The sequence below is a fragment of the Amia ocellicauda genome, chromosome 21 (assembly GCF_036373705.1).
Source record: "Amia ocellicauda isolate fAmiCal2 chromosome 21, fAmiCal2.hap1, whole genome shotgun sequence".
NCBI lineage: Eukaryota > Metazoa > Chordata > Actinopteri > Amiiformes > Amiidae > Amia > Amia ocellicauda.
The window spans coordinates 2,667,659-2,682,722 of record NC_089870.1 but is presented as its reverse complement, the minus strand read 5'-3'; the positions used below and the strand labels follow the sequence as shown (position 1 = coordinate 2,682,722).

The 15,064-nt window shown below is 41.6% G+C and overlaps 1 protein-coding gene across 4 annotated transcripts in view; it reads right to left on the bottom strand.

Annotated features, from left to right (window-relative positions):
• rad51b (RAD51 paralog B) overlaps positions 1-15,064 on the bottom strand; it is a 205,123-nt gene that overhangs the window by 186,280 nt on the left and 3,779 nt on the right. For all 4 annotated transcript variants that reach the window (XM_066694439.1, XM_066694440.1, XM_066694442.1 and 1 more), the window contains 3 exons: positions 13,520-13,656; positions 12,803-12,922; positions 12,019-12,202 (listed from right to left, as the gene is read on the bottom strand). In XM_066694439.1, the coding sequence (XP_066550536.1) occupies positions 12,019-12,202; positions 12,803-12,922; positions 13,520-13,656 (441 nt within the window). The remainder of the gene's footprint in view (positions 1-12,018; positions 12,203-12,802; positions 12,923-13,519; positions 13,657-15,064) is intronic.

Sequence of the window (15,064 nt, the reverse complement as noted above, 5' to 3'; positions counted from 1 at the left end):
TTCCTGGATAGAGGGAGTACGATGCTCCGCCAAGGGGGGAAGTGACGGAAACGCGGCCATCATCACCTCCACCCACCACCACCCAACAGACCAACCGGACTCGACCAATAGCAAGCCTGCACCCAGGACTCCTGGGTGCAAACGACGATGACCCACAGATAAGCCCTTCAATTCCACTCTGCCCACCTCCCTTCAGGGGGGGTGCTGACCACTACTGTCGAATGCCCCAAAAGGGCAAAAGCTCTGTCACAGGAAATCTCTGTGATGCGGGAGAAACGAGCGATACAACTAATGGCCACAGAGGACTCTGGAGCAGGGTTCTACTCTGGATACTTCCTAGTGCCAAAGAAGGACAGAGGCTTCAGGCCCATTCTTGACCCGAGGGGCCTCAACACGTTTCGGAAGACAAGAAACTTCCACATATTGACTGCACAGCGTATTCTCCAGTCTGTCTGGCCGGCGATTGGTTCACGTCAATAGACCTCAGGGATGCCTACTTCCACGTCCCCATCCTCTCAGTGCACAGGAAATACCTGTGCTTCACCTTCCAAGGCCAGGCCTACGAGTTCAGTGTGCTGCCGTTCAGCACTTCTCAAAGTGCATGGATGCAGCCTTGGCCCCCCTCAGGACAAAGGGGATAAGGATCCTTAATGACATAGATGACTGGCTGGTGTGTGCAGAGTCCAGGCTTCAGGCAGAGGAACATACAGCAGAGGTCATACGTCACATGACTGCACTGGGTCTCACAGTTCACACAGAGAAAAGCTCCCTTGAACCCACAGAGATGGTGGGCTTCTTAAGAATGAGGCTAGACTCTCGGATCATGCTTGCCTACTTATCCAAAGACAGAAGAAGTGTCTTGCATCATTCAGAAGGGCATCGACTCTCCAACTGGTCAAGTTTTAAAAACTAGTGATGGCTGCCACCTCGAATATTCTCACCCTGGGACTCATGCACTTATGCGCCCATGGCAACGCTGGGTAAATGCCCACAGGCTACACCTAGCGAGAGACAAACACTACCCATTGACAGTGACCTCAACATGCTAGCAGGCACTGTCCTGGTAGAGAGATCAAAACAATCTGCGCCTCGGCTCCCCCCTTGGATGCCAGCACAGACGGGAAGTCATCACCAGATGCCTCGGGTACAGGATGGGGTGCTGTCTGGAAAGGGATAGGAGTCAGATGGATGTGGAGCCGTTTCTGGTGGTACACTCACATCAACGTGCAGGAGCTGCAAGCAGTGCAGCTAGCGCTGCACCCCTTTCGCCATGTGCTGACAGACAGGCATGTCCTGGTTCGGACAGACAACACATCGGTGGTGGCCTACATCAAACACCAGGGGGGCCTACACTCCCCCAGACTACATTGTGTTGCGTGCAGACTTCTCCTGTGGGCGCAGGACAATCTTCGCTCAATATGAGCAATGCACCTGCCAGGCATGTCCAATACAGTGGCAGACATTTTCTCCAGGGGATGTCCAGACAGCTTGGATTGGAGACTAAATCCTCAGGTGGTGGAACAAATCTGGGAAAGGATGGGAAGAAGCTCAGGTTGACCTCTTTGCCACACTGGCAATGACCCACTGCCCTCTGTGCCTCCCACTGACACTTCTTCCACTTACACAGGAGAGGATTCGCCAGGATGGAGCCCAATTCCTCATGATCGCCGAGAGGCCAAGAGGGTTGTGGTTTGTGACGCTGGCACAGATGATCAGCGCGGATCCATGGCAGCTTCCACTTCGACAGGACTTGCTGAGTCAAGCAGAAGGATTGCCGTGACACCCCAAACCAGCGCAGCTGCAATTGTGGGTTTGGCCCCTGAAAGGCACCGCCTAATGTCTATTGGGCTGCCTGAAAATGTTGTGGAAATGCTGCAGGGCCCAATATACTTATAAGTGGACAGCCTTCCAGAATTGGTGTCTAGCCAGACATGTGGATCTGGTATCATGCCCCATGTTGACCATCATCTGCTTCCTGCAACAGCTACTAGAAGATGGGAAATCTGTATCAACAGGTATATCTGGCTGCCATCTCAGCATGCCATGATAAGACTGACAATGCATCCCATTGCGGGAAATGGCAGGCAGCTGCAGCTTCCTATTCGGCAGCTTTGGTACATATTTTCACTGATTGGCAGGTCAGAAGGCTCTCCCCATTCGGTAATGGCTGTCTTTATTTTTCAGGGAACCAGGGTTATGATGATAACCTAACATTATCTTGCGTCTTCGAGCTTGCTGGGCTACATCAAGGTAAATCATCCAAGGGCGCACGTAAGAGATTTCATTGCTGTTCTCTCCGGAAGAAGCGTTAAATTATTGTAAACCTCCAGTCCCAGATGATGTCATACAGCTGCCAGAAAATTACTACACTTGGGCTAGTCCAGGCTAAAACAGAGTATGGAACCTTTTATTTGTGTGTGTTGTGTGTGTGTGTGTGTGTGTGTGTGTGTGTGTGTGTGTATCTATTATGGCTTCCATTGCTCTGGATGAAAAAATAGTCTTCTTGAAACATGGCAATCTGGTTTTCCTCTACAGAAACAAATACAGTCTGCATTCATATTTGTGTGTGTGTGTGTGTATATACACTCACCTAAAGGATTATTAGGAACACCTGTTCAATTTCTCATTAATGCAATTATCTAACCAACCAATCACATGGCAGTTGCTTCAATGCATTTAGGGGTGTGGTCCTGGTCAAGACAATCTCCTGAACTCCAAACTGAATGTCTGAATGGGAAAGAAAGGTGATTTAAGCAATTTTGAGCGTGGCATGGTTGTTGGTGCCACACGGGCCGGTCTGAGTATTTCACAATCTGCTCAGTTACTGGGATTTTCACGCACAACCATTTCTAGGGTTTACAAAGAATGGTGTGAAAAGGGAAAAACATCCAGTATGCGGCAGTCCTGTGGGCGAAAATGCCTTGTTGATGCTAGAGATCAGAGGAGAATGGGCCGACTGATTCAAGCTGATAGAAGAGCAACTTTGACTGAAATAACCACTCGTTACAACCGAGGTATGCAGCAAAGCATTTGTGAAGCCACAACACGTACAACCTTGAGGTGGATGGGCTACAACAGCAGAAGACCCCACCGGGTACCACTCATCTCCACTACAAATAGGAAAAAGAGGCTACAATTTGCACAAGCTCACCAAAATTGGACAGTTGAAGACTGGAAAAATGTTGCCTGGTCTGATGAGTCTCGATTTCTGTTGAGACATTCAGATGGTAGAGTCAGAATTTGGCGTAAACAGAATGAGAACATGGATCCATCATGCCTTGTTACCACTGTGCAGGCTGGTGGTGGTGGTGTAATGGTGTGGGGGATGTTTTCTTGGCACACTTTAGGCCCCTTAGTGCCAATTGGGCATCGTTTAAATGCCACGGCCTACCTGAGCATTGTTTCTGACCATGTCCATCCCTTTATGACCACCATGTACCCATCCTCTGATGGCTACTTCCAGCAGGATAATGCACCATGTCACAAAGGTCGAATCATTTCAAATTGGTTTCTTGAACATGACAATGAGTTCACTGTACTAAACTGGCCCCCACAGTCACCAGATCTCAACCCAATAGAGCATCTTTGGGATGTGGTGGAACGGGAGCTTCGTGCCCTGGATGTGCATCCCACAAATCTCCATCAACTGCAAGATGCTATCCTATCAATATGGGCCAACATTTCTAAAGAATGCTTTCAGCACCTTGTTGAATCAATGCCACGTAGAATTAAGGCAGTTCTGAAGGTGAAAGGGGGTCAAACACAGTATTAGTATGGTGTTCCTAATAATCCTTTAGATGAGTGTATGTAAATAGTTCTATGTAACGTGCATGTTACTGAACTGATGCCAATACTAAATCTCTCCACCTCCACCCTACCATACTACTTCAAAAGTACAGTAAGTGGGTCTTTCCATGTTAAATTAACACAGAAAAGTGGATTTCGATCCTCATCATCTCAGAGTTATGAAATAGATTTTATAGTTAGAAACAAATATGGTAAGCACTCCTGCAATATTATTTGGTAGAAAAACATAATCTCCAAGAAAATCAAACTAATTGATGACACTAGATTTCATTTCCTAGAATTCACGTTTTCATTTGTTTTTGGAAATATGAATATTTTTCTTCCCTGACATTTCCAGGTTCAAACCATTTTTGACCATTTTCCCTGACTTTTCAATGACTTTCCAGGTCAATGTTTTTTCCCTGATTTTCCAGGTTTTTCCATGACCGTGGGAACCCTGAAAAATAATGCATGTATTAATGAAAACAACCCAAACACAAGGCCAGTTAAAATCACTTTTCAGGCTCTCATGTGTAACTATTCCACAGGCAGGAACAGGTATATCTTGTGAAGGCAAACTTCTTAGTATTAAGAAACAGCATCAATCATCTTGATTTCATGTTATGGCAGAAGCAAACAATTTCTGGAGGGTTATTTTGAGAGCCACGTACATTCAAATGCAACTGACATTTGGCTGGCAAACAGTTTTAACATTTACATTACTCATGTGTTGGAGCAAACTTGTTCCAAGCAAATTTACATATCTTGAAACAATGAAGTGAGTCCAATACTTTTTTTTTTGTACTGAAAACTACTTACTACCCATATCCGGGCACCAATATCATCAGCTAATATTGGCCTTTTACAGAAATATCTATCGGAACATAATAATACTTTTTTCTCAAACTACTGGCGAAATATCTTTTTCAAATTACCATAAAATCTTTGTCAGACTTCAGACAATAAATAAATGCATGTTTATGTGGTTTTACGTTCATTATTATAATTTAACATTATTTTTTTAAAGCTGTGCTGCATTTGAGTATCCATGGTTTTAGTTAGTGTTTATTCTCAGTCATTACTGAAGATTACCGTATATTATGGTATAGAAGCGCATTTTTACTGAAAGGTTAATTCAATCACTTTCACACTAGCATTGAAAAAAAAAAAGAAGAACAGTAAATGTTTGCCGAAGATGTGACTGGATATCAGCAAACAAAAATTGTCTCCAAATGACAAGCAAGCTCAGATCACGGAGAACAATCTAAAGTGAAAAAACACATCTCTCAGTCAATGTTGGATAAAACAGAAACTACACGATATAAAACTATTTCAAACCGTACATCGTGTTTTTGCTATGATTTGTATTGCAATACGTTTAACATAGTATTAAATAAGTTGAAAGTTGAGGGCACTCTCTCTTTTTTTTTTTTTGCCTGCACTATAACCTGCCACTGTTGGAACAGCATTACTGAGCACTGAGGAGGACTTGTGAACCTTACAGAACCTAACATGTGTAAAATGCAAATATGCTGGGCCAGAATTATCTTATTATTTGTTTTAATGTATAGAACATGCACATTTGTGTGAAATTGATAATATACCTTGTGTTTTATCCTAATGTATAGAACATGCAATTTTTTTTTCCCTTTATTCTCCCTTATTCCAATGTTTCATTTGTGGTTGTTATTTATGATGAAAATGTTACGTTTATTATGTAAAATGTAAATATTCTGCCTTCAGTGCATATTTAACAATTTCTGTCTGACAGGGAGAGATTTGAGGAATCCATGATAGAAAATGTCTATTTTGCATGCTAACAAAAAAAAATAGTAAATATCGGCAGATACAGTACCGTGCGAAAGTTTTAGGCAGGTGTGAAAAACTGCAGTAAAGTAAGAATGCTTTCAAAAATAGACATGTTAATAGATTATATTTATCAATTAACTAAATGCAGTGCAGACCGCAAAGTGTCTGCAGAGTCTCATTGACAGGCTTGCAGTTAGATGCAGTGAATACGGTCTGACCATCAGTCTCAAGAAGACAAACATCATGGGTGTGGAAGTCAGCAACGCTCCGCCTAACAGCATCGGCACCCATACCCCATATCACAAATAGTCCAAGAGTTCACATATTTAGCCTCCAGCATCGCCTGTCCCTCAATGCAGAAATAGACAATGGCATTGGGAAGGCATCTACTGCAATGTTGAGACCAAGGACAATGTGTGGGAAAATAATGAAGTCACACACAACACCAAAGCTCCAGCGTATCAGGCCTGCACCCTCAGCAACCTGCTTTACGACATGAGACAGGAGAAGGGACAGCAGTAGAAGGAAATAGCAAACGGGGCACTAGTTCCTACCATCTTCAACTGCAGTTCCCGCTGGAGAGAATGTAAATCAAGACACTTGCATGGTTTCATGCACCTGGCAACAGAACCCTCTCTGACTGTTACTCCATCCATATGTGAGCATTGGAGAGGGAGTTTTGTCTAGAGATTATTCAGACCCAGACTGAGTATCTAAGTAATAGAGCTACTGAAAACACACAGACAAGGAAAGAAGGATATTTAGTCATGTTGCACTTCTGCACTTCAGAACACAATTAAAGAGGCAAAATGGGAAAATCAAATCCAACAGGGAAACTGGGGTTAAGTTTTGCAAATGTATTTATTTTGGAAGCCGTAAGTAATTTAATACATTGTATTAGTAAGCAGTAGACTACATCCTGAAAGACATTAAACAGCTCAAACATAGATCTGTTGGTTCATTTCACTACACTTGGCGAGTGTAAAAGCTGTGGGAGACATAGTGAAGATTCTCTCATTATCATTATTATTATTAATGTTATTATTGTTATTAATATTATTATTATTATTATTAAGAATTTATCAAGTTGAATAATAGACTATTGGGGATTATGTGTAAATTACTATAAGGCCCTGGCCTATTTTAGGTCTTGGTGAGTTTCTCTGGGAAAGGGATGGACAATTCTGGCACCTAAGAGATTTCAGACAATGGCTTTGTTCTCACCCAGTGGAGCATTAGACAAATCCCTTCCGGATCTTACGCCTCGTTTTGGGTCTTAGAGGCTTAAAATTACAGCCTTCCGCTACAATACAACACCACTCAACCCCTCATTATTGTTAATGGCTGTTTTGGTAGAAGTGCTACAGAGGATTGCTTAGCAGTTCAATTCCATACAACAAAAAATAAAAATACCTCTCTTAGTTGGGTATCATAATACCATTTACAGCAACAAATAATGAATTGCAGTAACTCTATTGTTCGTTGCGCCATAACAAAGGGAAGGCAAAGTCAATCAGTTAGGTAACAAAGACAATAATAAACATTACTGGAGGAGATAATAGAAGGCTGTTAAAGAATTGCCCAAATTCTCTGTAGATATTTCATAAGAACAGATCCCTAAGGTGTAAGTAAGTAGGCCAACAATAGACATATTGGAATCATTATCATTTTAAAATAACACAATACAATAGGACACTACCCTGCATGATGTTAGCAAAATACCAGTGTGTTGGAAAGTGTTGCATTTGCTTGTTAGGGATGTTCATTTTGATGTGGCAGGGCTTTGTAGAAGTATTCACCTACTGTACACTGCACACAGATCTGTAATCGTATTGTAGTGAAACAGAGACACCAAGTGGTGGGGATGCAGTAACAACTGGCTTAATTTACATCAAGCTCCACTAAATGAAAAGTCCAAAGGAATAATCAAATAATAACCTACTGATTTTAAGTGCCCTGTACCAGCTTGGTCTGAGACATAATCAAACAAACAAACAAACAAACAAACAAATAAATACATAAATAAAAAAAAGTAAAATGCCAGAGACAAAGACAATTATTTCCTAAAACAAATAGATTGCATCCTTTCCAGGAAATATTCAGGCTGGAGGAGATCAAATATAATTAATAATAATTTTTAATAAAAAAAAAATACAGGGCAGCAGATCCCTCTTGGGATGTTGTCAAAAACATGTGCTCTCAATTAATAACTAGAAAGGATGGAGCCCGTAATGCACATTCCCATAGTGTTGCTTTAACTCCCTCCCTCCATCCCTCATGCATTGCCAAAAATACTGCACAAAACACACAAGTCTGGAAATACTGCAGGGGGATGTGGGGGCAAGGAAGAATTCATCAATTTCCCCAAGCGCAAATTAGACTCTTACTAATACAGATGTAATTAAGTGTGTTTGGATAATGTGGAAAACACCCTGATCTGCCTGCCCTGTAGTCACATGCCATCCTCCAGCTTTTGTGATGGCACGCTTACTATTTCACCTTGCAATCATTCCCGTTGAATTAGCCAGAGAAGTGCTCTCAAATCTTAACATGGGAGTTGAACAAAAAGTGCTTATCTCTCATGTGATTTATTGTGTCTATATTAGGAAAGTCAGACTGACTCAACAGCAGTAAGCAAATGCTCAAGTTTGAAATTATTTTATTCTGAAGTCATACAAAGTAACTGCGAGAAGCCGAGTGAAGTTACATTGTGGGGTGGTCCCATTGTCTTATGCAAGTTTTCATGATAAATGTACACAGTTGTTCGGCATTTGTTACATTGTTTTCCAAGGTTACACCCTGCAAGTACTTTGTTTTGCCATGTTTCTTCCTGGTCTGCATCAGCGTCTTATACCTCTCCATGCTTTATCACAATGTCACCTTGCTTTATTACAAATTACTGGTACTTTACCAAATCTTGTAAGGGTCAAGCAAAGACAGGATTTTACAGTTACCCTTAAACTGTAATACATTAACATGTAAATTACGCTTGAAACCTTTACCAAAGTGTTACCATGAGTAGTAAACCAGTAATATTGATAATTTTTGTTTACTTACATTTCTACCGGCCAGACTGTGATCTGTGTTATAGATTAGGAGTAATTGTACATTAGGTTTTACATACACTCACCTAAAGGATTATTAGGAACACCTGTTCAATTTCTCATTAATGCAATTATCTAACCAACCGATCACATGGCAGTTGCTTCAATGCATTTAGGGGTGTGGTCCTGGTCAAGACAATCTCCTGAACTCCAAACTGAATGTCTGAATGGGAAAGAAACGTGATTTAAGCAATTTTGAGCCTGGCATGGTTGTTGGTGCCAGACGGGCCGGTCTGAGTATTTCACAATCTGCTCAGTTACTGGGATTTTCACGCACAACCATTTCTAGGGTTTACAAAGAATGGTCTGAAAAGGGAAAAACATCCAGTATGCGGCAGTCCTGTGGGCGAAAATGCCTTGTTGATGCTAGAGGTCAGAGGAGAATGGGCCGACTGATTCAAGCTGATAGAAGAGCAACTTTGACTGAAATAACCACTCGTTACAACCGAGGTATGCAGCAAAGCATTTGTGAAGCCACAACACGTACAACCTTGAGGCGGATGGGCTACAACAGCAGAAGACCCCACCGGGTACCACTCATCTCCACTACAAATAGGAAAAAGAGGCTACAATTTGCACAAGCTCACCAAAATTGGACAGTTGAAGACTGGAAAAATGTTGCCTGGTCTGATGAGTCTCGATTTCTGTTGAGACATTCAGATGGTAGAGTCAGAATTTGGTGTAAACAGAATGAGAACATGGATCCATCATGCCTTGTTACCACTGTGCAGGCTGGTGGTGGTGGTGTAATGGTGTGGGGGATGTTTTCTTGGCACACTTTAGGCCCCTTAGTGCCAATTGGGCATCGTTTAAATGCCACGGCCTACCTGAGCATTGTTTCTGACCATGTCCATCCCTTTATGACCACCATGTACCCATCCTCTGATGGCTACTTCCAGCAGGATAATGCACCATGTCACAAAGGTCGAATCATTTCAAATTGGTTTCTTGAACATGACAATGAGTTCACTGTACTAAACTGGCCCCCACAGTCACCAGATCTCAACCCAATAGAGCATCTTTGGGATGTGGTGGAACGGGAGCTTCGTGCCCTGGATGTGCATCCCACAAATCTCCATCAACTGCAAGATGCTTTCCTATCAATATGGGCCAACATTTCTAAAGAATGCTTTCAGCACCTTGTTGAATCAATGCCACGTAGAATTAAGGCAGTTCTGAAGGCGAAAGGGGGTCAAACACAGTATTAGTATGGTGTTCCTAATAATTCTTTAGGTGAGTGTATACTATTTAGCAAAAATGTAAACAATGGCATTCATTTCTAAACTACAAATATCACAACAAATAACTATGCCAAAGAATACATCATATTTTGTAACTTCTTAACTGTTATAAGTGTGCTGCAGGGGAAATAAGAAATAATATTAATATTAATATTAATAATAATCAAACAAAACCTGGCATGTCTAAAAGTGTACAAGTCCTATGCTCACCCTTTAGAGCAGGGGTGGGGAGCGTCTAGCCTCCGGGCCGTATACGGCTCCTGAGGCTGTTTGCTCCGGCCCTAGAGTCCATTTGAAAAAAATAATTTCTGCGACATACACTTAACACTAGAAGCGCAGAGTTTATGTAATAAACATCTCTACTTCATTTTAACTGCATAAACACTAAAATAAATAAGTTATAAACACATTTACCTAGAATAGCCAAAATCGGGTTATTTTCACCGGTCATTAACATACATCATAACTCAAATATAACCCTACCCTACAGACATACACAAAAGGAGCATTCTATTTTTACATAATACCAAAGTATATGGTATATAATTATATGTGGCTTCATGACCACAAATACTGGACTGCTTTGTGTATAATATGGTGCAGGCCTAAACTTGGCCTCAATGAATACTGCTCCCCTTCTCACAAATGGTGTAATCAGTAGTTGAAATAAAGCTGGAAAAGTTGTGTTCAGGGTCATCTAAATTCTAGTTCATCCCAGTGCTGTCATGGTCACACAATTAGATGTATTTTCCTTGAAGCACTGTGCTACACTCATAGCTTTGTGCCCTGGTATTACTGCATGTGTAGACAGTTCACATTATTAAAAGGCAGGAACTTCAAATTATTTGCACAAGAAATACAGCAGGAGCCACAAATACAGAAGGAGCCACAAACAAAGAAAGCTTTACACTGGCGTTTTAAGCCACAACAAGCCTACCCCCAGCTCAGAGCACTTGAGTCCTGGAATGTTTCAGCCCAGCTACAAAGTGATAGTTATTATTTTTATTTCCATCTCACGAGGCCTATGAATATTTTGTGGAGCCTGCCTAGAAACACATTTTCTCATTTCTTCCAAGGAGGAAAGCAAATAATACAGGCTCGGTAACACCTCAACCGACCGCAAGGAGCTGTCATCAGTGTCATGTGTGACAACAGGCAGTAAAAAATACTTTTATAAATATCTGATTCCACAGGCCTCCAAGTAAATTACTTCAGGTATTTATTTTTTACACAACCGACGCGCTCCAAATTACTTAACTCTAGGGAGAAAGTACAGGGTGCAGGATTTAATCAAATACATTTTAAATGAAGGGGGAATTAAAAAATAAAACCAATTCAAATTCCGATCAAGGGAAAGCATTCAAATGATCTTGTGTTCTAAATCAAGTCTTTAATTTATATAGGCTACAGACTAATGTGGAAACATGTCAGCTGTGGCCGCAGATATGCTCACACTGGCAAACCTGCCTCCACAAGTGACTGCTCACAATAGGACGAAACCACTACTACCTACTTTAGCAAACCCCAATATACATAACACAGCTGCTGGCTAGACTGCACCATACCACCAGTAAAGCCAACGTGCCTATCGTTAGCACAAGAAAGTGAAGGTTTCTGTGACAGCCCAGAAACCTAATGTCATGAAGCAAGGCCTTTTATGTTACAGTCAAAAAGAAAATCACCAAGGGGACATGGCAATAAACCAATGCAAAGAAATACTGATGCATTATATGCATTATATTGACTATTCAATTTAACCTCAAGTCCTTGCTGAGGCCCGTTCAACCTGCTGCATTTCAACTTGGGTCCGAATGCGTTTGCAAACCCCCTTTCAAATTCTTTCATGACTGTGCTGCCACGGTCACCTGCAAAAGCCTGAGAAGATTGTGCAGAGGCGAGAGTGTTTGAATTGAATGTAGGTACCATAAAATCAGGTACGATTAGGGATAATCAGCTTGATAACCTGGGATGAATATAATATTTGATGTACCGACACATGCAATACAAGTCAACTTTGGTCATGGCATCCTTTCCTACTGTCAAGGGAGTGAGAGGGAGGCCGAGGGTTAGCAGCTTACTGGGATACAGAAGGCCTCAGCCAGGTACTTCAGTGTAGCTGCCTCTTGGGTGAGCAGGTTGCCTCTCTCTGTGAGGTTGCCTGGGAGACTGGTGTCGAACTCCTTCCTGACCACAGAGGCAATGGAGTCCACCACCACCAAGCCCACCTTCCTGGAGATGATGTCCTCCTCCAAGCTCTCCAGCCTGCACCAGAAGACAGAAGAGACACAAGGTCATGAAAGAGCGACACATCTCCCACTGTTCCACACTGTACAACTGAAGTTGATGGTCTTCTACCAGAAAGTGAGACAATTACCACAGCCATCTTTTCATTACAGTATATAGACACAAAATATATTACGACACAAAGAACATTTGTGCAAGGTTTTTATAATCATGATTTGTTTGTCTATTTAAATTATTTGATTGTTTGGATCATTAACACCTTTATCTAAGGTGAATTAATAACAAATCATATGAAAACAAGTTAAAAACAACAGTAAGCTGAGGTTCTAAACTGCAGAATATTGAAATTGAAGGACACATCATAAAGTTACACAGTGAAGCAAAACATATATTGTGCAAGAAACAACTTGGTAAGAAGCAGTACATTGCATCTCACAAAAGTTAGTGATTTCCTTCTTATTTTATTTGACAGAGAGAAAACTCTGTGACAGTGGCAATACACAACAAAAACAACATTTTCAAGATCTGCCAGCTGTGTGTAGAAATGCATTGATGAATCCGAACGGAGGTCTTATCTCAGTCTGTGGAACATGAATGGGAATTTGGGATGTGGATCACCTCTTTAGCACGCTCTGGCAGGTGAGCTCCCGGAACAGGTGGACCCTCTTGGCCATCTCCAGGAGGCGCTGCTGATCTCCAAAGTATCTGGGGAACCTGCTCTGTGCAATCTCCACCAGTCTAGAACACCGAGCACTTCCGTTACAGGGGTAAGATTGACCCTAAAGGCCAGGCCGCATGTGAAAACAGACACACATGCACAACAAAATAAACTTTCCCTTGAGAATGCTGGAGCTGTGTATTACATATGTTATATTATTTTAAAATGTGTCTTGCATAGTGTCAAGCAGAAGGACAAGAGAGAGCAAGGAACAGCATTTAGTGCTTTAAATAGGGTTAGAATGCCACCTTGTTACCATTCTTCCTGTCACACACTGTCCAAGGGATCGCCCCACAATGCTACTGCCAATCAACATGTTCACAAGTTAAAAGAAAGACATGTTTTGAAATGCAATATCTTTCTCACCAGCAGTGAAGTCTATCACTTTTAATATAAAGTTGGGCAGCATTTGTTTATTCAACTGGCTACACTACACTACACTACACTGCCCACTGCAATGAAAAGGCTTGGAGGGGGACATTTAAGAAACGCATTTAATTTCCTAAACCACATCCACAAAAAAAAAAAAAAAAGTCACCTACGCTTCAGATTCACCTTATTTTCCAGCATTAAAAGAAACAAGCAAACTGTGGATCTCTCGTTCTCAGGGGGAGTACCTTTCTGCAGAGAAAGTGGACTCTGTGTCGATGTAGAGCACACCGCGGTCCAGCCCTCCCATAGAGACCGGCAGAGTGGCCAGAACGCTGAGCATCATACACAGCTGACTCTTTCCACAGCCAGAGGGGCCAGTCACCTGAAACACACACAGTACACACCTTACTATCCCACTGCCCATCCGCCTGCCGGTGTTTGATATTCACAGATAGATCTTTCCATACTATATAAGAACATAAGAAAGTTTACAAACGAGAGGAGGCCATTCGACCCATCGTGCTCGTTTGGTGTTCATTAATATCTAAGTGATCCAAGGATCCTATCCAGTCTATTTTTAAATGTTCCCAAACTTTCAGCTTCTACCACATTGCTGGGTAGTTTATTCCAGATTGTGACTACTCTCTGTGTAAAGAAGTGTCTCCTGTTTTCCGTTTTGAATGCCTTGAAGCCCAATTTCCATTTGTGTCCCCGGGTGCGTGTGTCCCTGCTGATCTGGAAAAGCTCCTCTGGTTTGATGTGGTCGATGCCTTTCATGATTTTGAAGACTTGGATCAAGTCCCCACGTAGTCTCCTCTGTTCCAGGGTGAAAAGGTTCAGTTCCCTCAGTCTCTCCGAGTAGGACTTTCCCTTCAGACCTGGAATAAGTCTGGTTGCTCTCCTCTGAACTGCCTCTAAAGCAGCAATATCCTTCTTGAAGTGTGGTGCCCAGAACTATACACAGTATTCCAGATGAGGTCTAACTAGAGCATTATACAGTCTTAACATTACTTTCCTTGTTTTAAATTCTACACTTTTGACAATACACCCTAGCATTCTGTTTGCCTTTTTTATTGCTTTTATATAACCATAAGCGTTTATATGTCTTAATAAAAAGATGAGTCACTATAATCAGAGTAGAGCACAGCTGTCAAACCGCCCCATGTTTCTGCAACAGGTTCATTTAGATTTTTGTATTTAAAAATCAGACTGAAGAAGAAGGAGGAGAAGGGGAATGTACAAAATGGAATTTACAATAGGAAAAGTGATTGGATGTAAATGCACTGCAGTTCCAGAAAAATTTTCACCAGAAACCACAGTCCAGGCTGGACAAAAATATGCCACCTGTAATAGATCAGGTATTGCATCTAGCATCCCATGTATTTTTCTAACAAGATCATTTGAGTCATGATAGGCATTTCTCAATATCAATACATTAGAAAACTTGGCAGTCTTTCATATCCTCTTATAGAGCACTGAGAGGTTCACAATGATAATCACGTATTTCCACTGATATGAACACAGTAATTAGGGGATTTCATGACATCAGGCTATTTAAAAAAAAAAAATATATATATATATATATATATATATGTATATATATTTCTGAATCAAATTTAAATAGTGCAGTGAAGGAGCTCTTAAATGTCTCAACCAGTACAGATCTATGCTCAGGTCAAGAAATAACTGATTCAGATCTGGATTATATTATTACCTGACTGTACCCTGGATTACTCAAGAGCATAATGGTCTGAGCTCTGCCAGTGCATGGTGGGCTCAAAGTGGCAGGA